At 40.5% G+C, this 25,966-nt stretch overlaps 1 protein-coding gene across 1 annotated transcript in view; it reads left to right on the forward strand.

The window, feature by feature from the left end:
• Window positions 1-25,966, forward strand: part of ADCK1 (aarF domain containing kinase 1) — a 179,545-nt gene that overhangs the window by 104,038 nt on the left and 49,541 nt on the right. Inside the window, exon 5 of the mRNA XM_042468428.1 lies at window positions 24,337-24,495. Coding sequence (XP_042324362.1) covers window positions 24,337-24,495 — 159 coding nt within the window. The remainder of the gene's footprint in view (window positions 1-24,336; window positions 24,496-25,966) is intronic.

Consider the following 25,966-nt stretch of genomic DNA (forward strand, 5'->3'; position numbering starts at 1 on the left):
GGAAGCTATGTGGAGAGCATCTGGATAAAAATTAAAGAGGAGAGAAACAACAGTGATAGTATTGTGGGAGTCTGCTACAGACCCTCAAGTCAAACTCAGAAATTGGACGATGCCTTTCTAGAACAGATAACCACACACTCAGAAAGGAGAGATGTAGTAGTGATGCCTGATTTCAACTATCCTGATATTTGTTGGAAATCAAACTCATCCAAAACATTAAGGTCTAGCTAATTTCTCACTTGCCTGGAAGACAATTAAATTGTCCAAAAGGTGGAAGAGGCAACAAGGGGGTCAGCTGTTTTAGATCTGATCCTAACCAAGAGAGATGACCTGGTTAATAGGGTGCAAGTGGTGGGATCCTTAGGTGGAAGTGACCATGTTCTCCTGGAGTTTGTTATACAATGGAAAGGAGAAGCCAGGCATAGTCAGAAATGCATTCTAGACTTTAGGAAAGCTGATTTCAGGAAACTAAGGGAAACACTGGGGGTAATTCTGTGGTCAGGAATAGTAAAAGAGAAGGGTGTTCAGGATGGATGGGAGTTTCTCAAAATGGAGATACTGAGGAAACAATTTCAAACTGTTCCAACAAGGAGGAAAAATAGGAGGTACCTCAAGAAACCAGGATGGGTGACTAAGGAACTTTCAACCAAGCTAGGTTTTAAATGGGACATGTATAAAAAAATGGAAAAGGGGGGAAATCACCAAGGAGGACTTCAAGAAAATAGCTAGCACATGTAGGGATAAAGTCAGAAAAGCAAAAGCACAGAATGAGCTTAGGCTCTCTAGAGAGGTTAAGAACAATTAAAAGAGTTTTTGGGGGGTATGTCCATAGCAAAAGGAAGAAGAAGGAAATGATAAGACCGCTATGTGGAGAAGATAGCAAAATGCTAACAGGGGACAGAGAAAAGGCAGAATTACTTAATACCTACTCAGCCTGAGAAAAATGGAGCAGATGACACAATCGGAGAAATGCAGGACAGAATAAGTAAAGAGGAAATACAGGAATACCTGGTTAATCTAAATGAATTTAAGTTTCCAGGACCAGATGACCTACATCCAAATATATTAAAAGAACTGGCAAATGTAATCTCAGAGCCATTGATGGTAATTTTTGAGAGCTCCTGGAGAACAGGAGAAGTCCCAGCAGGCTGGAGGAGGGCAAATGTCCCCATCTTCAAAGGGGGGGGGGGAAGAGGACCCTAACAATTATCGCCCAGTTATTCTGACATCAATACCAGGAAAGAATCTAGAGCAGATCATTAAACAGAGAGTCTGTGAACCTTTAGAAGGCAGTGCCATAATCACAAAAAGTCAACATGATTTTCTGAGAAACAAGTCATGCCAGACTAATGTGATCTCCCTTTTTGATAAAATTACCAGATTGATAGACGAAGGGAATACAGTACTGTAGATATAGCATATCTTGATTTCAGTAAGGCCTTTGACAAGGTCCCCCATGATATTCTTGCAAACAAGTAGTAAAATGTGGGCTAGTCAATATAACTGTCAGGTGGATTTGTAATTGGTTGACCAATCAAAACCAAAGCATACTCAACAATGGCTTCTCTTCATCCTGGAGCCAAGTGACCAGTGAGATGCCACAGGGTTGTGTCCTGGGCCCAGTGCTATTCAACATCTTTATCAACTACTTGACCGAAAGATATCTAAATGCAGTACCTTACAACAAAATGCACAGATACAGGATGGGGGACACCTGGCTTAACAAGAGTGCATGTGAAAGGGATCTAGGAGGGATAGTAGACCACGAGTTGAACATGAGTCAGCAGTGTAGTGCAGCAACTAAAAAGGCCAGTGCGATTTTAGGCTGCATCAATAGAAGTATAGTGTCTAGATCAAGGGCAGTAATAGTGCCACACTCTTCTGCTTTGGTCAGGCCTCACCTGGAATACTGTGTCCAGTTCTAGGCACCACAATTCAAAAAGGATGTTGACATCCTTTTTGTGTCCAGAGGATAGCCATCAAAATTTAAGCGGGCATCATTGCCTCCACAAAGTTACTTCCTTAGACTCTTTCATGCACAAGGACACAAACATATACATGCATACATCTGTTGCCTGTCCACCCAAAGAATGGGCGGACAGGCAACAGAGGAGCCTTGGCCAGTGGAGGGAGATGGACACAGGTAGGGGTGTCCCGAGAAGGACAATCACCAAATGCCCATTGGGGAACATCAACCCAAGGGTGACACCCTGTGCTCACCACACCCCTTGCACCTTTATAGCAACACCACTGACTTTTTCTTAATGGGGAGAACTCATAGTGTTTTCAGTGCTTTAATATATAATATAGAGATGCCATTTTATATGGATATGTATTTGAATAGCAATAGTAATAGCAAGTACATTTCTATAACACTTATCAGTGCACTTAAGCACTCCCTAAGCAGTTTACAAAGTGTACACTAATTGCCCCCAACAATCTGGGTACTCATTTTAGCGACCTATGGAAGGATGCAAGCCTGAGTCGAGCTTGAGCCCTTTTGCTTTTATTGAACTCACAACCTTATGGTTTGTAAGTGGCTGCAGTACAGGAATTTAACCACTGCGTCACCAGTGCGCCAATCAAAACCCATAAAACCAATATTACAATTTTATCCAATAATAATAACAGCATAATAGAAGAAAGAAAAGTCTGCAATAACATTTTATGGCAAGATCTGCCAAGAATCATATCAGATCTACAGTATGCAGCCCTATTAGGGAGAGTCTATCTCCAAAACAGATTAAGCATTTTTGATAGCTCCTAAAACCTGGAATGGACTTACCATTCCATTGACATAGAAGCCACCATCTGTCTCTACTGGAGAGTCACTGCCAGTTAGGGTAACTGATTTACTGAACTAAGTAGATAAATACTCTGGTGTGGAATAAAACAGATAGGTTGTTATTCCTCTGTGTAAGAGGCAGACATTCACAAGCTCTAGACTCTCCAACCATCCATACAAACATATGATAATGTCCATTATTACTTCCCCTTCCCTTTCCCTTGCAGATCATGTCCCCATGGCTCAGCAGCAGTCCTGGGCCTGTAAGTGTAGTTGATTTACGTTAACTGTTGAAATGATAATGTTTAATCTGTAAAGTGCTAATCTATTTTTATGTTGCTTATGAATAGGCCAGCTGTGCCTACTTCCCTATTCATAGAGTTTAGTGAACAACCCCATTTTACAGGCTGGGTTCTGAGGGTGATTTACATGCATGCAGACAGACACTGCTTTAAGCAGAGTAAATCAGCTGAGTTGCACTACTGAACTGAAGCTCTGGCAGCTCAGCAAGAAAAGAGATAGGTAGAAAAGGAAGAAGAAGGGAGGGAAGAGTGAATTGATTGAGAAAGGAGGAAATGAATAGCAAAGGGAAAATGGTGTGTGTGTACCCTCCACAGCTTGCAAAGCAGATGCAAGCAGTGGTTGAAAATGCAAAATCCATGCACCAAAAGTGAAACTTTGTGGCAAGAGCTGACAGTTGCATGCAACAAGTGGGGAAACAAAATGTGACACACTGTGAAATAAACAGGTTTTACAAGGAGGCACTTACTTATGCATACAGTTCATGATGTGCACTTTGCTGCAGTATGTTTAATATCTGAGGCATGCTCTGGGTGCATATCACAGGACAAAAAACAACATTAGCCAGGATGGTTATTTAATCCTTGGTAGGTGACTCAAGAGCCAGCATGGTGTAGTGGTTTCAGTGTTGGACTATGACTCTGGAAGCCAGGGCTCAAATTCCTGCTCGGCCATGGAAACCCACTAGGTGACCTTGGTCAAGTCACACTCTTTTAGTCTCAGACAAAAGCAAGGACAAATCTCCACTGAACAAATCATGGCATGATAGGTTCACATTAGCATCACCATAGGTCAGAAAGAACTTGAATGCACACAACAACTATGTAACCCCACTGCCATATGCCTTTGCTGTTCGAAGGGCACAAATGTCTACTTCCACAATAAATGAAGGTTTTTAAAATTTCTTTATTTATGTCATGCCTGTATTATCTCGGGGAAGGATACAGATAAAAAGGAGATTCAAAACAATTTAAAACTATTCAACAGGATAAAACTGTGTGATCCCTCCCCCAAGAATTTATTTGAAGCCAACCCTCTTTCAGCAATTCTCTTTCAGAATTTCTCAGGGGTTCCATTCCATTGGTAGATAAGGTCAAATGGGAAAAAGGATGAGACCAATAAGGCTAGCATAATTTATCTTAAAGCTTTTATTTCCAGTAACTAAGCATTAGGAGAGTATTTTAACCTTTTACAACTTGAATCAACCCCTGCAAAAGTTAGAAAACTGCCAACTGTAATGCTGTGGGGAAGGAGACTGGCCATTTTGAGAAGCCCAGGTTGATGGACTGGGGCTCTTGGACTACACTGTCTGGCAGTGGCCCTCCAGGGTTTCAGAAGAATTCTTTTCCAGCCTAGCTGTAACTGTGAAGAATTGAACCTGATTTTTTTTAGTTTGGGATCCATGTCCTCCACCACTGTACTACAACTGTTCTCTCAATCAGACATTTCGGCATCTTCATGTGTTTTAAAGACAAAGTGGATTTGTGCAAAGTGCTTTGCGATATCACAAGCACCTAGCCAATCAGCTGTCTGCATAGCCCCTTTAGTTCCATATTGAAAGAAAAGGTTCCTCCTAAGGAGGAAGATGCACAAGAGATGGCTTGCTAAGTGATAGTAATGTGGTGAGTGTGCTTTCCAAAGTAGGTGTGGACCCTATCTTTAACCAATCTTGAGAAAGTTACTTATTTTGACCACAGTTCCTAGAATTTCCCCGCCAGTGTGATTACAGTGGCCATATTAACTGGGGTATTCTGGAAGTTGTAGCCAAAAACTAACTTTCCCAAATTTTGGTTTATATTACTGTTCATATCCTCCCCCACTCACAGTTTTTTCTTAATTAAGTTCAGAGGCCAATTTAGTTCCTATACATACCAACTATTTCACTTTTAGAATGTGAATGAGCTTGAGTAACACTCAAAGCAATAGCAAGTACATTTCTGTACTGCTTACCAGTGAACTAGCACTCCCTAAGCAGTTTACAATGTGTAAGCCAATTGCCCACAACAAACTGGGTACTCATTTTACCGAACTACAAAAAGATGGAAGGCTGAGTCGACCTTGGAGCCCTCCTCTAGGATTGAATTTACAGTCAGCCCTTTTTTTTATACACGGATTCAAGCATCCATGGTTTGAAAATGTTAAAAAAAGTATAAATTTCAAATATCAAACATTAATTTTCCATTTTTTATAAGGGACACCATTTTGCTATGTCATTACAGTATATTTAATGGGACTTGAACATACACAGATTTTGTTATCCACAGGGAATATTGGAACCAAACCCCAGCGTATAACAAGGGTCCACTGTACAATGTTGTGCCTGCAGTACCAGCATTTAACTACTGTTCCACCACGGCTCACTCATAGGAGTTACTCCCCTGCCTCTCATATTTCTATGTGGGTTGCTGCTTCAGGTATTCCTCCTAGTTGTGTGATAATTTTAAAGGTATCCTGCCTATGACTTCCTTTGGGCTTATTCAGCCACCACAGAATGCAGAGAATTCCTTTCTTTCAGAAAACTGGGATTGGCTTGTTAAAACGCTTTTGACGTTGCTATGTTGCACAGCGTGTGAGTCAACACATCAACATTTTGCACCAAATTCTCCACCTTCGTGACTGTAGTCAGTAGCTTGTGAGAAAACAGAGGTACTTGCGATAGATACCCTAAGTCCAGGGATGGAGTTTTGTCAACCAGCCCTGGACAGGGTCACACTTCCCCTAAAGGACGAGGTTTGCAGTTTGGGAGTACCCCTGGATCTGTCTTTGCAGTTGTCATCTCAAATAGATGCAATGGCCAGGAGTGCCTGGTATCAACTTTGGCTGATACTCCAACTGCATCCCTACCTGGACCGAAAGGACCTTGAAGCAGTGGTACATGCACTGGTAATCTCTCATTTAGATTTCTGTAATGCGCTCTACTTGGGGCTACCCTTGTACCAAGTTCAGAAGCTTCAGTTGGTTGAAAATGCATCATCCAGATTGGTCACCAGTACATCTAGGTTTGACCATATAACACCAGTGTTGAAATCTCTTCACTGGCTGCCAATTAGTTTTTGGGTGCAGTATAAGGTGTTGGTTATTACCTTTAAAGCCCTACATGGCTCGTGCCAAAGTTGCTTGTGGGAACGCCTCTCCCTACACAGTCCACTCTGCACACTTAGAACATCTGGGAAGATTGGAACATTATAACACTAGGTTAATGACAACTTCCCATAGGGCGTTTACTGCTGTGGTTCCAAAATTATGGAATAACCTACCAGAAGAGATCCGTCTTATCACTACCTTAGAGGCCATTAAGAAGGAACTCAAAATGGGTCTCTTCCAGTGGGCTTATCCACCAGACTTCATATAAAAGGTTATGACGCTGAAGAAGGTGAGATAGTTTGTGGGGGTTCTTCGGGAGTTTCAGACATCTCTCTCAACCAAATTCTGCCTCGAGAGACAGACATTGGAGGAGAGAGATTTAGAAACCGCAGAGCAGCTTGCATCATCAATGCACTACAGTGTGCCAATAGCCCACTCATGGCGTCTGCCAATGGCGCACTCATGGCATCCACCATGGTAATAAAAAAGAACCCACTTTTAGTGGGTTCTTTTTGGTTCGGAGGAACGCCACAGCCACCAAACTCAGCAGCAAAAATGGGCATCTCCAGCCTGCCCTTTCGGGGCAGTCTGTCAAGTCCCTCAATTCTCCTTTCCAGCAGATTTTCTGGGAGTAGTGAAATTGCCTTCCCTTATTTGCTTTAGCTAGAAACTTTGAATCCAACCATAAAGCAACAGTTTCAACAAACAGTTAATTAAAAAGCAGAGACACAGTTTATCTAGTCTATTGGCATGTAGCTAAGTAGGATTAATTAATACGACCAGCCCTAATGAATGCATCATCTATTCTGGTTTGGCATCATTATAGGTATAGATTTTAAAATAAAATTTGTTACAGAAGAGTTGTAATAATACATTCTTGTCATCAATTTTAATTTTAAGTGTTATTTATATAAGGTTTTTGTTAGTAAAAAGAAGTATCCCACTTTTAGCCCAACAGATCTAATAAGGTGGCTTGCAAACCTGTTTAAAGATTTAGAAAGTACCAGTTGGTGGGATGGTGGGTGAGGATGGTCTTTGGGGCTACCATATCCAGAATCTGGAATTTCAGTTTAATGTAGTCTTCAGCATAATTTCATGTGGGGTGCTGTAGAGAACTGAAGGATAGAGAAATAATTTGCCTTACAGAGAGAGCAAGAGTGTTCTGTGGTATCATGTAGCATTACAAACCTTTGGTTTTTGGTCCCATGACAGATTCACTTCCCTTTGGATTTGATTCTGGCCATGAGTAGCTGTAGCCAGTTGACATCTACTATGGGTAAAAGGTTGTACTTAGGAATAATGTTCCCACCCTGGTTCTAAGAGAAGATTCATATAGGTGTGTTAATATATTGTAACACCAGATGATGGTCTGCACGTGTGAATGAGCCATCACAGTTTTAATGCCACATCAGCTCTCATTATGTCAAAGAACAGTGCTTTCCAATGTAAATAGATAATCTGTTCAGCTGTAAGAAATGTATGCATTTATATAATATCCAAATCAGTTTACTGCAGCTCTGTACTGGCTTTATTTCTATTCACTTAAGAATACAATTCATCAAGTTTCTGCATCACTTTGAGATCTTAAATAAGCATGAACACTCACATTTATTTTCGTATGAAGCTTTTCCTGACATAATATTTTATATGCATCCTTCTCTAATATACACATTTTTGTAAACAGCTTTCCTTAATATGCATTTTTTGAATGGATAACTACATTGCAAGATTCAGCAAGCATAGACCCTAAAGGCTAATTGTATTTAAATCTACGTTAGTCTAGAGAATGTGAATTACGTCACTTTGCTTAACTCTTTCAGCTAAACACAATCCTCCAGTATGCCCTATTTGCATGTAACATAAGGTAATGCTTTTGTAAATCACACAAGCTGGATGGAGAAAACTTGTTTCTATAGAATAGGAGCCAAATCAATGGATTCAAATGACAACAAAGTAAATATTTACTAAATCTTAGGAAGAATTTTCTGATGGTAAAAATTATTCAACTTTGGAACACAGTGCCTTAGAAAGTAGTGGACTCTCCTTCTCTGGAGGTTTTCAAGCAGAGGATGGACTCTGTTATAGATGCTTTAGCTTTTGATTTCCTACAATAGTGAGGGGATTGTCCTTGGTGAGCCCTGGAATTCCTTCTAATTCTACAATTCTATTACTACACAGAAACACCTCAGAGACAGTGTGAAAAATGGTGCAGTACAAATATAATAAATGAAGATATGCTCCTATACTATCCAGCGATTTGCATTCTGCATTATATAAATACAAGGATTTCTTTCATTACCTCTACTGTATATGTCACTTGACAATTCTGATAACTTTTTTTTCCCAGTTGACTGATAGCTAGAACAGATGTGCAGACATCCCATATGAGGTGTTAGTTTGTAGGATAAAGCATTTCTTACTATACATGAAGAAATGATTGAAAACTCTCTGTTCTTAGCATCATAGGATGTTCCATTACACCATGTGAGAGATGTATAAAATTAATCTTGGTCTGGAGAAGTGGATAGGGAGTTTATCTCAGTTTCATACTATAGTCAGCCCTCCTTATCCATGGATTTTTTTAACCACAGATTCAAGCATCCACGGCTTGAAAATATTCAGAAAAAGTATAAATTCCAAATAGTAAACCTTGATTTTCCATTTTATATAAGCGACACCATTTTGCTATGCCATTGTATTTAATGAGACTCAAGCATCCACAGATTTTGTTATCCATGGGGGGTCCTGGGACCAAACCCCAATGGATAACAAGGACCCACTGTACTAGAACCTGGGATCATCCTCTGAAGCTGAATGGTGATAGATTCAAGACTTATGAAAAGAAGGATTTCTGCACACAGCACATGTTCACACTGTAGTATTTGTTGCCATAAGACTTGGAGAGTTTTAAAATGGAGTTGGATAAGTTGGAAGATAAGGTTATCAATAGTTGATCATCATGCTGTCCCTTTATTGCCTCTAGTATTGGAAGGGGTAATTCTTGTGATACTATTTTTTGGGGAACACAAGCACAAGGGCTCATGTTCTGCTTGTCTTCCCATAGGCATCTGGTTGGTTGCTGTGGGAACAGGATGCTGGCATAGATAGGCCTTTGATCCACCATGGCTCTCTATATTCTTAGATGATTTGTCCATCTAGCCCAGTATGTTCTGGATGACATTATTTCTCCAGAGTCTCAGACCAAGGCCTTGCAATGCTGTCTGCAACTTAATATTTTTATACTATTGTTCTGGCCTCTGAGGGAAGCAAGCACAGGTCCCAGGGATGGTGAGAGGCTCTTTCTCCAGAGTCAAGCTGCCATTCCTTTGGCCTCTAAGGGACAGAAAAGCATTCAGCATCTGCTGGAAGCAATCCCCTCCTACACTGCTATCCCGTCTTCTTTGTGTGTCCTGTCTTAATTAGATTGTAACCCAGAGGGCAGGGAGCCATCAATTTAATGATCTGTAAACTGTTCTGGGTTGAAGGGTAATGTACAAATATTTCAAATAAAACAAAACACAATAAATAATACTTTTAAATAGAGATGCCATGGTTTGAACCTGGGACCTTCTGTGTGCAATGCATCTACTCTAGCCATGGTTCTGCCTCCTTCTGTTTAAATTGGACTAAGTAGAAGGTTCTATGTATATCAAACCTTCCCCTAAATGTATGAAGAGATTATTTTTGACATATGCCGAGAGAATTTTGTGACTGTCAACTCCTAGTTAGCAGTTGATAGGAAGCTAGCATCTTGATTTCTGTAGCAAAATTCATTGCTGCTCTCAGCTTCTTGTTTGGCTAAAAATTACATGACAGGGCTGACAAGGGGGTAAATGATGTCCCACATCTTTTCACTGTGATTTGAGAGAAATTGTTGCCAGAATGAAACAATTAAAGCATGTCTTGTTTCCTGTTGTCTGTCAGCAAATTAGGACTAGAATCTTCCATAAGGAATAGTGAAAAAATATCTTCTTCTTTTAAGAATACATGTATTATAATTGCTGCCGCTGAGAAATTTACACATCCTGGAAGAGCCACAATTCCAATCCTTCCCTGACATGGACAGAAACAGCTCCATCCTCATGGGCAGGCTAGTGGAAGAAGTGCACAAGACAATATTTCTCTAAAGAGAAAAGATGAGAATGCATTTAATGAATACCATTCAATAGCTTGAGATAGAAGAGCAAATTAGGAGGAAACTGATTTGGAAATAAGACTGTTTCAGATCCAAGGATGCCTTTACTTTGGCAAATGTAGAATTAGAAGGGCATTGGTGACATCAAACTACAAGGAACCAGGCCTTTTTCATACATCATGTTGGAAAGGCAATACAGGTTGAGTATCCCTTATCTGAAATGCTGGGACCCCCCCTCCCCCGATTTTGGGATATTTGCACATAATGAGTTATGTTGGTGATGGAACCCAAGTCTTAACATGAAATTCATTTGTGTTTCATATACACCTTATACACTTAGCCTGAACATAATTTTATGTAACACTTTAAATAATTTTGTGCATGAAACAAACTTTGTATACACCAAACCATCAGAAAACAAAGATGTCATTATATTTGCCACCAATGGATTTCAGATTTTCAGATAAGGGATACTTAACATGCATATGCACTTTTCTTGGTTTACATTCAAAGGAGCTTCTGGATGAAGGCATTTTATTTGATTACCTAAGTGAAGCTCCAAATTCTTCTAATCAAAACTTGGTTCTTATTGCTCCTAAAAAGTAAATAATTACTTAAAAAAAACAAGAAACAAAAACATTCCAGAGAAAATTGATTTTATGTCTTGGGTATAGGAAAGGATGGTGGGTTTTCAGGGCTGAGCAGGCATTTGAACCTTGGTCTTTACGCTCCAACTACTACATTACACTGTCTCCAACCAAGGAAAGAAATATAAACTATCTTCTGAATCCATATTGTATGAGAGGCTATTAATGTGTTATCATGTTGAATCTTTGAATTGTTAGCAAACATGGTCAGGTCTGCATTTTCTTTTTCTTCCATGACTAGGGTACGTCTAGAAGTGGTATTTGCTGCTGGGCACCAGGCAGCAAAATAACTTTAGCCAGTCTTGCCTGAGGGTCTGATGGGCAAGCTAGAATTGAATGTTATATCTGACTATAATTCAGGGGTGTTAAGAGTTTGATGTAACTCAACTTTGGGTAGGTATTGCTGCTGGTGTTATCAGCATGTTAGACAAGCTAGCTATCAGCAGTCTGGGGTTGCTGATTTTTTATTGCTACTTTTGCCCTTTATTAAGTAACTGGCTTTAATTGAGGATTCTCTATGTGTTTGCCTGAGCACAAATGATAAGCAATACCAAACTAGCATGGAAGCAAGAGTACTTTCCTTAAGGTTTCACTTTTATGGATTTTTTAAGAAACAGAACCAGGTAAACGGCTCTCATTATATTATACAGTACTGTACTCCAAGCACAGAAAAGAAAGGAAAGGAAGGCAATGTGGGAGGCTATATTCTCACATTTATTTATTTATTTATTGGATTTACATCCCACCTTTCTTCCAAAATGGTACAGTATTCAAGGCAGCTAACAATAAATGTAAATAAATCCAATTAAAACATTAATTTACAAAAGTTAAGAAGAATTAAATATAAATATTATCAAAACATTAAGACTGCTAAAACATTTACCTGTTTAAATTATAATTATAATAGAAGATTTTTAAAATGCAGCACACTGCTTACACACACACTACAGCTCTGTAAATCAATCTATATGCCCACCGAAAAACTGAAATTTTCTATCATCAAAGGCAAGTTTAAAATTGACTTTACAGATGTGGTGTTTGCATTTCCTTGTTTTTCATAGTTAAATTTCCCTTCTAGAGAGCTAGGTGCGATGCTGAAGTCCTGCCCCCAACCACTGGAAATAAAGCTTCCCGGCTTTCTGAGTACTTACAGGCACTGTCTACACCAGCAGTTCTATATATATATTTGACAGACATAGGTTACCACTTGAGGAAGATTTTGGCTTGGCATTTGTTTACTGGTTTTCTAACAAGAGAGAATTAGTTTTGAAAAGGTCTAGAACATCATACAGAGTAACAGTACTCCGGCTTATCACCTATATTTTTGTAACATGGCTTTAATTGTTGGAACCACAAAATCCATCAAAGTCCACAGCCATTTCTAAGCAGGCCACCAATAATATATATGTACATGGCTTAATTTGTGGAACCACAAATTAAAGCAATCCATAACTCATATTTTAATAACTTTTTTTTGACCACCATAAAAACAATGCCAGTTACAAAAATAATAGGCATAGCCGGAGTACTGTTAACTTGTATGATGTCTAGACCTTTTCAAAACAATTCCTCTGTGTAGAAAACCAGTAAACAAATGCAAAGCCAAATATTCCCTCAAGTGGGTAAAATACTCTGTCTGTGACAGTATAATGTCCTTATTTTCATCTGGAGAGAAGTGACCAGTGGGGTCCCACGGGTTCGTCCTGGGCCCAGTGCTTTATCAATGACTTGGATAAAATTGGGGGCAACTTATCAATTTGCAGATGACACCAAACTAGAGAGTAGCTAATACCCCAGAGGACAGGATCAAAATTCAAAATGACCTTAAAGATTAGAAAGCGGGACCAAAGCTAACAAAATGAATTTCAACATGCAGAAAGTAGGGACGTGCACTTAAGGCAGAAAAAGGAAATGCACAGATAAGGATGGGGGAAACCGGGCTGAATGAGACTACATGTGAAAGGGATCTAGGAATACCAGTAGAACCACAAATGAACATGAGTCAACAGTGCGATGCAGCAGCTAATAAGGCCAATGCAATTTAGCGTTATCATAAAAGTATAGTATCTAGATCAGGGGAAGTAATAGTGCCACCTATCTGCTCTGGTCAGGCCCCACCTGAATATTGTGTCTAGCTCGGGCACCACACATTAAAAAGGATGTTGAGAAACTGGAGTGTGTCCAAGGAGGGCGACTAAAATGGTGAGGGTCGGGAAAGCATGTCCTATGAGGAATGACTTAGGGAGCTGGGGATGTTAGCCTGGAGAAGAGAAGGCTAAGAGGTGATATGATAGCCCTGTTTAAATACGGAAGGGATGTCACATTGAGGAGGGAGCTAGCTGTTTTTTCTGCTGCTGCAGAAACTAGGACCCAGAGCAATGGATGAAGCTACAGGAAAAGAGATTCCACCTCAACATTAGGAGGAACTTCCTGACAGTAGGGCTGTTCCATAGAAGTCTTTAAACAGAGGCTGGATGGCCATCGTGTTGGGGAATGCTTTGAGTAGATTTCCTGCATGGCAGAGGGTTGGATTGCCCTTGCGGTCCCTTCCAACTCATGATCAATGATTCTTACCTGCGAGTTTTGTATTTACCATACTGTGTTGTAATCAGTCACTGGAAGGTAAAGGGACTTAATTTGTGAGTCTGACTATGGAAGCATGAACCTTTGGCAAAAACCACGTGAGGGAGAAGATGTATTAATCGCAGATAAACACATTGTCCTTATCAAACTTTGACTCTCAACCCCCATCAACAGTGATCTTAAACCCTCCGAGAGGTTGTCTGTCATACGTACAAAGCTTCATATCAAGCTGGGTGACACAATCAGTGGCTGGTGCAGTGTTTGCGTCTTCCTTCTTTCTCACACATATAAACATCACCTTCTCTCTAAGTTGCATAGATGCCATTTACTTTGGAAGTACTATCCCAAACAGCTGTGTGTTTGTGTGACATTTATTAAAAGTTTTGGATGCCACTTTCTGCCAAACTTTGTGGAGAACAGTTTGACAGAATTCGTTTAGAAGATAGGAGACCTCAAACAATATATAAATACACAATTTTACAAAAATGATAAACAGTACTGGGTAGCCAAGCACAGCAAGACAAACTAATGTTCTACAAATTAAACTACTTGCATAACAACCAAAAACCAAGAAGGCAGGACAGACTTTCCTAGTGCCCAAGAGGGGGTGGAACACGTTGTCCTCCAGATGAGGACTGAAATTCCCAACAGCTAGAAGGCATTAGTAAGAGATGAATGGGCACTATAATCCAATAATAATAATAATAATAATAATAATAATAATAATAATAATAATATAAAAAATTCCAAGAGCCACAATTTGCCCCACCTCTGGCCTCAAGGATATTGATCAGATAGTAGGGAGTTGCCCATCAGGAGAGAAAGTGGAATCATAGAAAAGGACTTGGCTGACCTTATAGGTGCCTCAGTTGGAGAGGTGCAAAGCAGTAACAATTGGTTGGACAAAACGGTGTGTTCTACACAGCTGGTACGGTACCCTTTGATCTAGCCTGTTGCTTTCTCATGCCGTGTAAGATGATGTCCTATAACTACATAATGTAGAATTCAGATTCAAATGCCAGTCCAGGCAGCTTCTGTTGAAGTGGGTGCTTATGGGAGGTGCCATCATATTTTTTGCCTCTGGCAGGAAAATATCTTAGACTGGCCATGGGAAAGATCTTTCTTCAAGGGATGGGATTTGGAGGCAGGCGTCTGACAGTGAGCTGAACTACTGGGTGGGTTATTTCTCTCTTTCTTTTCTCCCAATAGGGTACCCAAGGCAGATGAACAATTCATAAAAGAATTAGACGGTCTAGTGAGTATCATGACTTTGTGTGGAGAACTAATTGTGTACATTTTTCCCTCTTATTAATTTTTCTGTCATATCTTAAAGACTCATGTAGTGATGATATTCCTGCACACAGATATCACAGATGAATGGGGTAGTATTTGACTTTGTATCAAGTGTGTGTGTGTGTTAGACAGAGACACACAGAGAGAGTGCACCACTTTGGCACTACCTTTCTGTGGTGGTAGTCTTGCATGCTCCTGTTAGGCAAGATGCTATGCTGATGGTAGCAGTGCTGCTAGTAGGGTCTCCCAAATCAAGACAGGCTTTTGCAGAGAAGCCAGACTATATGTGCCAAACAGCTGCTAGGCTGTAGCAGTAATTGGGGATGACACTGGCAGAGGACCTCTCAGAAACAATGGGAGTGGTACCATAGCTAACACTTATTAGTATGGCTCAGAAGGAGACATCAGTAAACCATGTCTGAATGTCTTCTACCATGAAAACCCTATGATGAGACCATCCAAAATGAAGAGAGAGAGAGGGAGAGAGAGAGAGAGAAGGATTATTCAGAAGACAGCACACCTATTGAAATCTATACTTGTCAACTGATGGTTACCTCCTGTTTGTGAAAATTGCCCTTGGCTTAAACAGAAGGGAGAACTGGACAGTATTATTTTAATACAGAAATTTCTTTTTTCTCCATCCTCCATCCTGGAACTGTAGTGTGTTGTGTTTTATCATTAGCCACACTGTGCATTAAATGGACCAAGAGCTCCTCCAGGCTAAACAATAGGCAGTCATCATAAGGGCATGATTCATCAGCATTAGGAAGAGGGGAAAGAGATTTTCAACCATGTCTTAGTTTGAGTGAACAGCACTATATTGCACACATGTTAAGATATTATTATTAAAAAAACCTTAATAAATATAAACTTCTGACAGCCAGGTTAGGCTGTCATCAATTAAGTTTGGCATTCATTAGTCAAGAAGAAGTCCAATCAGATTTCACAGCTCAGCTTCTATAAATTGTGGACTGTTTGTTCTGACATTTGATGAATTATTCTTCATAATCCACTATCTGCTGTGATAAATCTAATCTTTCAGCCTCTGCTGTCTTAATAACTCCTAGGGTAACAATACAGCACTTGATTTCTGAGCACAGAAAGCACAAATTGATGGGGGGGGGGTAGGTGGGGGGGGGGGGAGAGAAAAGAATTTCACTTATAGTCCAGTTTGAAAGTTTAGAGTCCCACCATGACTCTAGCCTGACATTTGCTGACCTATAGGCCTAGTTATTGAGGGGGAAAACACATCTTGAATAATAATTTGTATTTTTAAAGTACTTGGTACTATACCTGGATTTAAAAAAAAAATAGACTGTCCATACATTCTGGATATTTCCCCAAATGAGTAAATTTTTAAGAAACCCCAGAGGCATTGTGAAAGCTTCTGTAGGAGCTTAGAAAGCTGCTCTACACCTACACAGATTATTTGTCAATTTAGACCAACATTAGCTTAACTGGTCTCAGATACTGGACATACCTATCACTGGTTATCCAGTTCTTTTAGTCATAGATGCCACGATTAGATCTGGATGTTTAGCATGCAAAGCATGTGATCTATCACTAAACTAAGGCTCCATCCCTATCACGTACTGGCTAAAAATGTGAATTGCATAGTCCAGGGGTTTCCCTAATTCAAATTTAATCTCATCTGCTGCTATTGTTACCACAATTATAATATGATCACTATTTCTGCCTTTACATGCATTATTGTCATGATTAAAAACCATCCTTAACCATCCATAAAGTTTAATGCAAATTGGAGCTGGCTGTACAAATTGAATTTTATCTTCTGCTTCTGCAAAGATTTTTGTGGGTTGAAAATCATTCTGGTTGTGAGTAGGTCAGTTGAGTGGCTGCTTAGCCATACTCCCTGGTAATAATGCATGTTGAACTTGCTCTGAAGCCACAGATACTTGGATCCTAACCAATTAGACACTAGGAAATTGGATCCAAACACAAATAGACATCTAGTACAGCTCCTTGAGAAACGTTGTCATCTGAGCCTGTCTGATTACATCTGATAGTATCCTATTGGTCCATTCTGAACTTTTTGAAGTCATTTTCAAGAGCAGCTTCATAGAGGAATCCCGTTGTTGTTGCTGGTCACCTTCAAGCTGTTTCTGTCTTATGGTGACCCTAAATTGAAACTTTCATGCCATTCTCTTGACACGATTTGTTTCGAGGAGATCTGCCATAGCCTTCTTCTGAGGTTGAGAGAATGTGACTTTCTCAGGGTCAGTTCTGGCCATGGCCCAAGTTGACCTTCCATAGAGGACACCACTCTTTCTCTTTCAGCTCTAGGAATCTCACCACACTTTCTTCTCAAATTAAATACCAAAAGTGCAGGAGTTCAAAGGGTAAGCAGTGGCTTTGACCCTTTTTTGGGGCCATTTGATATTGGGCTCCAGCCATTACCAATACATCACATCTCTCAATTCAGCTATCACCTCTGCACCTACCTTCATCAATGGGAACACATTACCTGATGGGTCCTCAATATTTATATAATATCTTTATATAGAATTCCATTCTCCACCTCCAGACACTTTCCCTGTCACAATATCCCCTAGACAGGTGGACATCCTACTATCTGAGGGTGCCATTGAGAGAATCCCGCATCACAGAAGAAGATTTTTTTGAGGGACTTGACTGTCCCCAAGCGAGATGGCAGATAGACCAATAATCAACCTGAGGTCTATAAATTCCTTTATAACTATGTATCAGTTTCAAATGTTTATGCTTACCAGTATCCTTCCTCTTGTTTGGGAGAGAGATTGGCTTGCCACTATCAACCGTCTAGAAGCATATTTTCACATCAGTGCCCATCTAGAACATCAGCCGTATCTCAGATTCACAATCCACAATGATAAATTTCAGTTCCAAGTATTGCCTATTGACCTATCAGCCACACCCAGGGTCTTTACAAAGGTCATGCCTGTGGTTGCAGTACATTTTTGCTAACAGAGTATACTGATTTTCCTGTACATCTACAATGGGCTGCTCGTTGCTAGCTCCAGATTCAAGCTTCAAGTAGAAATAAGGGTGGTTATTCATTTCATTTTCTCCCTTGCATCATGTTGTGCATAAATGTAGACAAGTCTCAACTCACTCCAAACTGGGACATCTTCATAGGCTCTCAACTGCCATTTTTGCTGGTCCAGGCCATGCTTCCTCTGGACAAGGCAGACTGCCTGTGACCTCACTTACACTTATTGGATCGGAACATCATCATCATAGACCTTGTCAAGTTTCTACTCGGCTGTATAACCTCCACAACAGCAGTGCTCCTGTTTGCATGGCTTCCAACTGTGGTTTCTTTGGCAGGTAGACATGCCTGATTTAGTCATGTTGATATGTCTCCACCTTCCACAGCACTTCTATACAGCCTGAAATGGTGGACAAATACTCCAACCTTGGTAAAGGGCATTCTCTTCTTCCCTCCTCAGTCCATGATTACAGTTACCTTTGATGCTTCCCTTACAGGATGGTGGAGACATTGTCAGGGTTATCAGTTCCAAGGGTTATGATTCTATACTGAGAAGACCATTCACGCCAACATATTGGAACTGCTCTTAGACTTCAACATATGCAGGATCTTTCTCCCTCAGGAAATTGAGTTGTTCAGGTGGAGTCTGACAACACTACAGTTGTATGGTATACAAACAAGGAAGGTGTCACAATGTTTCACACTCTAGCACTCATAATGCTTTGCCTGAAGCATTGGTGCACTCATCATCAGATTCATATTGTAGCATTCCATGTTACAGGGCTTCTAGCAGATCAGCTAAGAAGATCAGCATTAGTCAGCCACTACTGGACCTTGCACCTTCCCTCTGAGACAAACTGGTCCATATGTTGGGCACTCCTTGCATGGACCTCTTTGTGGCCACACAGAATATCCAGCTATCATAATTCTGCAACAGAGGGGGCAGGGGCAAGGCACTGGAAAGGGATGCATTTCTTTTCTGCTAGTCTGGATTATTTCTTTACTTGAATTTAAACCTGGAGACATACTAATCAGCTTTGATGTGGTCTCCCTGTTCACCAAAGTCCCAGCAATGAACAACATGACACTCATCTGACAAATTTTTCCAGAAGACATCACAGCCCTGTTCAAACATTACTTTACTACAAGCTATTTCCAGTGGGACAATGGAGTCTATGAGCAGAGAGATGGGGTAGCAATGGGAAGCCCTCTAAGCCCTGTGATAGCAAACTTTTACATGGAACACTTTGAAAAGCAAGCCTTGGAAACAGAATGAAAAAAGCCCACAACTTGATTCCGATACATGGATGACACTTTCACCATTTGGAGCCATGGAGAAGAAGATCTGGCTATGTTCCTGAACCATTTGAACAACATTCACCCCAACATCCAATTCACTATCAAAAAAGAAAGGGAAGGAACACTGCCATTCTTGGATGTCCTAGTCATCCGCAAACCGAACCAACATTTTGGTCACACAGTATACAGAAAACGTACACATACAGACAGGTACCTGCACAAGAACTCCAACCATCACCCCGGACAAAAAAAGAAGCAAAATAAAAACACTGGTAGACCGGGCAAAACATATCTGTGAACCCAAAGAACCCCACTTCTTGGAAGATGAATTGAAGCACCTAGACTGGGCTCTACAGGCGAATGGTTATTCCAGAAGGGCTGCCAGACCCAGAAAAACCCAGAGGAGTGAAGACAAGCAACCACCCAAAGGGAAGGTATTTTTTACCATACATCAAAGGAGTCACAGGCGCGTTCCAGACGCGCCAATAGTACGTGCTCGGCACGTACTAGGGTTACGAAAGGACGTCCTTTCCGGACACCCTAACCCTAGTACGTGCTGAGCACGTACAAAATGTTGGCACCCTATACACATGGGCACTGCCATTTTGACATAGTGAACGCTTAGCAGCCGCACGTCACAGCACAAAAATGACGCTGCAAGTGCACCATTGGCGCCTTGAGGCGTCATTTCCGCTCCGCAAAATGAACCCGCTTTTTGCAGGTTCTTTATGCTGTGTTAGGGAATCGCGCGGTTTGTTCGCTGTGGTTCCCTGACGCAGCAAACACCGGCGCCGGCAGACCGCCCTTTTGGGCAGTGTGTAAAGCACCACAGGCAGAATAGGGAAAATGGTAAAGAAACACAACCTCCAAATGGTTTACAAACTGACTAAGAAAATCCAGCAAATGCTACTCTCAGCAAAGGACAAGAGACACCCTCTCACAGCCACAGGAGTTTACCACATACCATGCAGCTGTGGACAAGTCTACATAGGGACCACTAAACGCAATATCCAAACATAAATCAAGGAACATGAGAGACACTGCAGACTGGGTCAGCCAGAAAAATCAACAGTAGCAGAACATGTTATAAACCATCCTGGGCACAAAATGCTGTTTGAAAACACTGAAATTCTGGACCATGCCAACAACTACCAGGTCAGAATGCAGAGGGAAGCCATTGAAATCCACAAACACTTGGACAACTTCAACAGGAAAGAAGAAACCCTTAAAGTAAATAAAGTTTGGCTACCAGTCCTACAATATAGCAAAATCAGCACTCAGCAAATGCAAATGAGAAACCACCCAGGGTCAGGGGCTTTCCCAGCAGACAATGATCACCAGTTAGCTAATCCTCTTTTGCATATCCTCCCACCCTGAGGCCTGGCCATCAACAACAGAACAATACACAGATTAACATGGGAATCACTCCTCCTTACCCAGGGTCACACAGTGTGTGTGTGTGTGTGTGTGTGTGTGTGCGCGTGCATGTGTGTGTGTACCCACTTTCTTCCAGGTCAGTATTCTCTGAAGATGCAGAGCTGGCGAACGTCGGAATAAACTCTTCTAGAACATGCCCACATAGCTGAAAAACAAAAAATCTATGGATGCTAACCATGAAAGCCTTCGACTTCACAGTTATTGAATTGTGTTTTTTTTTTGGGGGGGGGAGGTTGGAGACATTTCTTTCTGAAGGCAGGAATGTCAAAAGGTTGAATCATGGATTCCAGTGTAATTAAGAAACCTCCGCATAACTAGTTGTTTTCAAACGTGGTTGTTCTACTTAATTGATTCTGCCACCAGAGGAGTAAAATAAATAAATAAAAAGGCACCTTCCCTGTGAATTACTGGAGGCGGCAGAGACTCTGTTTGAATCTAATTGCTGCAAATGTGCCCGTTTGTTGCTGGTAATAGTTATTGTAAAAGAAGTGGGTATGTGTGTGTGACAGTGTGTATGTGTGGAGCATAGTGGAGGGAGAAATGCATTAGAAGCTGCACGGGGCTGCTTCTAGATGGTGCTTCCCACCCCCTTCATCAGCATACACAAAAAATCCTGCTAAATGTTTTGAATATGATCTCTGTTTAAATGAGTTTTATTCATATTTAATTGCTGCCTTGCTGTAGCTCCAGTCTTTAATTACCATGTTAGAAAGTAGGATATAAAAAATGCACCGGTATTCAATTTGTTTTCTTTTAATTTTTGAACATATGATGTGTTTCTTGACCATTGGCCCATGTGTATATATTGATGCACATGTTGTAAAAGATAAGCAGGGGGCAGGCAGTCTTCGGGTATACCACCTGTGTACCTAGTTTTATACACATGTAGCTGCCCTAGGGAACTTTGCCAGAGTTGAAGGCGAGACAAGGTGGCCACTGAAGCCTCTGTGGTTATATCCCGAGAGCAGAGTTTCTGAATTTTTCTCACCCTGTTTCCTATATGCAGCAATTCTAGCTCCATGTCAATGGGGTGGTGAATCCACTCCTGACTGTGGTCCATACTTTAAAATTTCTGTCCAAGGCATTAAACCAATTTTGGAGGTTTTAGCACCTTAAATATTTCCTTTAAATACTGTACTAAATCCTGGGATAGCCAGATGCCATTCCAGATAATCTCATCCGATATATGAAAATTCCATTTGCTAACTGTCTATGTATTTGTGAAGCATCCCCAGATACCCTACAACATATTGTCTTTCTTTGCCCATTGTATCAAAAACCGAGAAAGAAATTGATAATGAAACTGATGGAAATGAATTACTGTGTAATGGATATAACTCTAGTGCATTTATTGGAGGATTGTAATGAGCAGATTACACGATTGATGTCAAATTTTCTAATGGAGGCAACAAAAATTTGGTACAATTTGAACAGCTGTAGTGCATAGAGTAACTTGTATAAGGAAGGAAGTCAAAGTATCTATGTAAATAATTTTAGTTATAATTTTAATTGTGTATTATGTTTTTGAGATGCCTAATAAAGGTGGTGGTGATGATGATGATGATGATGATGATGATGATAATCTCATCCAATCTTCTAAGTTGGGGTGGGAATTGTGGGGCTTCCAGATGTTGTTGAACTGCAATTCCCAACATTCCCCACCTTTTATTGTGCTGGCTAAAACTGCTGGGAGTTGCAGTTCCACAGTAACTGGAGGACCACACTAATCACACCACTTCTGTAGCATCTGTCTCCAGGGTTTTTCTCATGTGGAAGATTGTTTTTCACAGAACTTGCATTCATGCAGTGACTTGACCCAGTGTATCTTTACAAAGATCATTCGTCAAACAAGAAGTATAGTTGGACTGGGAGTGAGGCAGCCGAAGCCAATGTGGAAATGCAGGGTCTTGGAAATTATGGACAATCAGTTTATTTCCCCAACTCACAAAATGAGAGATGGAAAGTAGGGCAATGAGCATAAAATAGCATAAGATAGCACTTTCCTAGGCAGTTAGGAAGTTGCATTGTCCTCTGTCCTTGCACTTGCTTCTGTACAGAGGGTTCATGACAAATCACAGTACCCTCCAAAATAGGTTTCTCGCCTCATTTGAATTAGTAATCACCAATGAATAACAAGTGCTGTAGACTACCGGTATATATTTCAGAGGAAGGTACTAGCAAAACTATCTCACAGTACTCCTTGCCTGAGAAAACCCTATGAAATCCATGGAGTTGCCACACTGTAAGTTGACAGATGACTTGAAGACACATATGAGAGCCAGCATGGTGTAGTGGTCTGAGTATTGGACTACAACTCTGGGGACCAGGGTTTGAATCTTCTCTCAGCCATGGAAACCCATTTTCTTTCAGAGTCAGAGGGCGAAAAAGGCAACCCCCCTCTAAACAAACCTAACCAGGAAAACCCTGGGATAGAGTTATCTTAGAGTTGCTATAAATCAGAATTGATTTGAAGGCATGCAACAACAACCACCAACAATGACATAATCTTGGATATTTCCTTTAAAGTTCAGGCTAAAAACCAGAGTTGGTTCACCATCCCACTGATGTTTAAGGTACAAACCTCTACTGCCTGTTGAATTACTCAGGTCACATAGTGTTAAAAGCACAAGAATACTATAAGTGATTGTACTGTATTTTATGCATATCCTTCCTTTTCCCACAAGTAGGGGCCCAAGGCAGACTTGTGTGCAGTCCTCAGGGGATACAATATTTTGTCTGTTAATTGGTTAATCATTTTTTAAAAGTCTAATTGATTAAAAGATGCCTTTAATCAATTGGACAGATTTTTAAAATAAAAATATTGAAATTATTTAAATGCACAGACATGGGTGGCATATAGAGTGTTTCCCCAGATCCCTTAAACAGAAGGGGATGCATGTTTTACTAAGTGCATATCAACATAAAAGCACTTACCGGTATAAATTTAATAATATAGTAGCTTAAATAACAGCATTTTTATCATAGCCCCCATCCCAAAGTTTTTCCTTTCTATTTAAAATTTTATTCAGAAATTGAATATACTCTGTAAGAGTTGCATATCATAATTATAAAAGTGGCATCAACCTAAATGAATACTTAATGTAATTATATAGGCTTGCTTTCTATTTCCCGTTCTCTTAATATCTTTAATATGTTTAATATCTTATTATCTCTAAAGTTTAAAGTTTAAACATACAGTACTCTGTTCAGTCAAAAATGTTCTGTACTTACCTGTCCCCTATGTATATATTGTGTGCTTTCAATTCATTTCTGACTTATGGTGACCCTAAGGTAAACTTATCACAGAGTTTTCTGAGGTCTGAGTGTGTGTGACTTGCCCAAGGTCACCCATTTGATTTCCATGGCTGAGCAGGGATTCGAACCCTGGCCTCCAGAGTTGTAGTCCAGCACTCAAACCACTATTCCACACTGGCTTCTCCCTATGTAATTTCTTATACTAATCTGACAGCCTGAAACACAATGACTTAACGAAATTCTTTTGGTTGCATAAACAGTCCTGGCTCTTCCATATATTTGCTCAGATTCACAGAATATGTCAACAAAATATATGGCGTCTTCCTCCTGATGATAAACAACAGTTTTGTTTTTTTGACACACATGGTGTGTGAAGTCTCTAGTTTTCCCAGTGATGTTTTCTCTGTGAATTATGTTGCAGTGGTATATTTCTCAGTTTTACGCTCTGTGACACAGGAGGGCCAAGGGCTAAAGCACTGACAGATTACACATTTATGCAGGCCTAATAGCTCTCTTTCTTCGCTTTCAGATTAATGAGCTGTTTGTAAGTTTTGAAGATTCCCCACTGGGAGCAGCATCCCTGGCCCAAGTCCACAAGGCTGTGCTACAGGATGGGAGGACAGTTGCTGTGAAAGTCCAGCACCCAAAGGTTCAAGCACAGAGTTCTAAGGATATTCTACTGATGGAGGTAAAACGGGGCTTCTGGATTCACCGCTACAAAGCACCTTTTCAGCTTATGAAATGCTGGCTGGAGTGGGTGGGTTCTGGGAGTTATAGACAAAAAAGTAACTTTTATGAGATCTGACCTGTATCCCCTTTATTGCAAGCCAGCTCAAAAGCTATTTCTTCATATTTTACATGCCTTTTAATGCTGCATTAACTTGTGTTTTTAAATTAGTTTAATTGTATTTTAATTGTATTTTTAAAAAAAAATATTACTAAACATAACCATACAGATATTATACACTCACACACATTTCACAAAAAACAACAACAGCAAAACTACAAAGCCAAATAAACAACGAAACTAAAACAGATAATACTACACTACTGACTTCCCACTCCCCCACTGATTACTTTACTTCCTTTTTATGATAATATAGGCCCAATACAGATGGCCTGGGGTCAGTTTTATGGTTCTGGAGCATGCAGCATCCACACGCTGCAGAACCCTAACAAGTATGGATGGTGCCATCTTTACATGGTGCCGTCCATATGGTATGTGCATGAATGACGCAAGTGTGGCGCCGAGTCCGCACCTCCAGGTGCTGCACTTGCGTCTTGGACACATCACAATGTGCCAATGGCGCATGAATGACGTTGTCCCCACATGCCAAAAAGAACCCAGTTTTTCTGGGATCTTTTTGGTCTGTAGGGACGCCGCACCGTTTGGCTGCTCCGGCATCCCTCTGGAGGGAAACTGGGCACCTCCAGCCCCATAGTTAGGTTTCTATGACATACAAACTGTTTATTTTATGAAACCTAAAACTGATGTATGCGAGCCAGCATGAAACCCACTGGGTGACCTTGGGCAAATCAGACTCTTTTAGCCTCAGAGGAAGGCAGTGGCAATCCTTCTATGAAGAAACTTGCCAAGGAAACACTATGATAGGTTTGTCTTAGGGTCGTCATAAGTAAAAAATGACACAACAAACAATAGAAAATTGATATATTCCCCCAATGAGACTGCAAAGAAGTAACAAACAATTACCAAATACTTAAAAAAAATAAAATAAAGTAAGGCTGAATTTTAATCTCTGCCAGTACTGTGATTCTGTTATTTTCAGTCTGTTACTTGCATGGCAAGCTAGACTCTAGTGCTATACAAAGAAAAACGACAAGTCAATAGGAAAAACCCCTGACAATTGAAATGGCTAATTAATACAATTTCAGGCTGAACTTGCATGAAATTTTAAACTCAGGTCTTCTTCCTGTGTCTGAGATGATTAGCCTGCTATCAATTACAATGTCAATTCTCTGAAGATGAAACACAAGCAGGGCAGAAATATACACAAACACAGACACATACACACAGTTAATTAGGCTGCACCAACAGAATCTCTGCTCTCTCCCTCATGCCCATAACACTTGATGTCTAGACTTGGATCCTGGTGTAGCTGATAGAATCCTTGTTGGCTACAGCAGCCTTTCTTAACATA

This window comes from Sceloporus undulatus, chromosome 1, assembly GCF_019175285.1.
Source record: "Sceloporus undulatus isolate JIND9_A2432 ecotype Alabama chromosome 1, SceUnd_v1.1, whole genome shotgun sequence".
In the NCBI taxonomy this organism is placed as follows: domain Eukaryota; kingdom Metazoa; phylum Chordata; class Lepidosauria; order Squamata; family Phrynosomatidae; genus Sceloporus; species Sceloporus undulatus.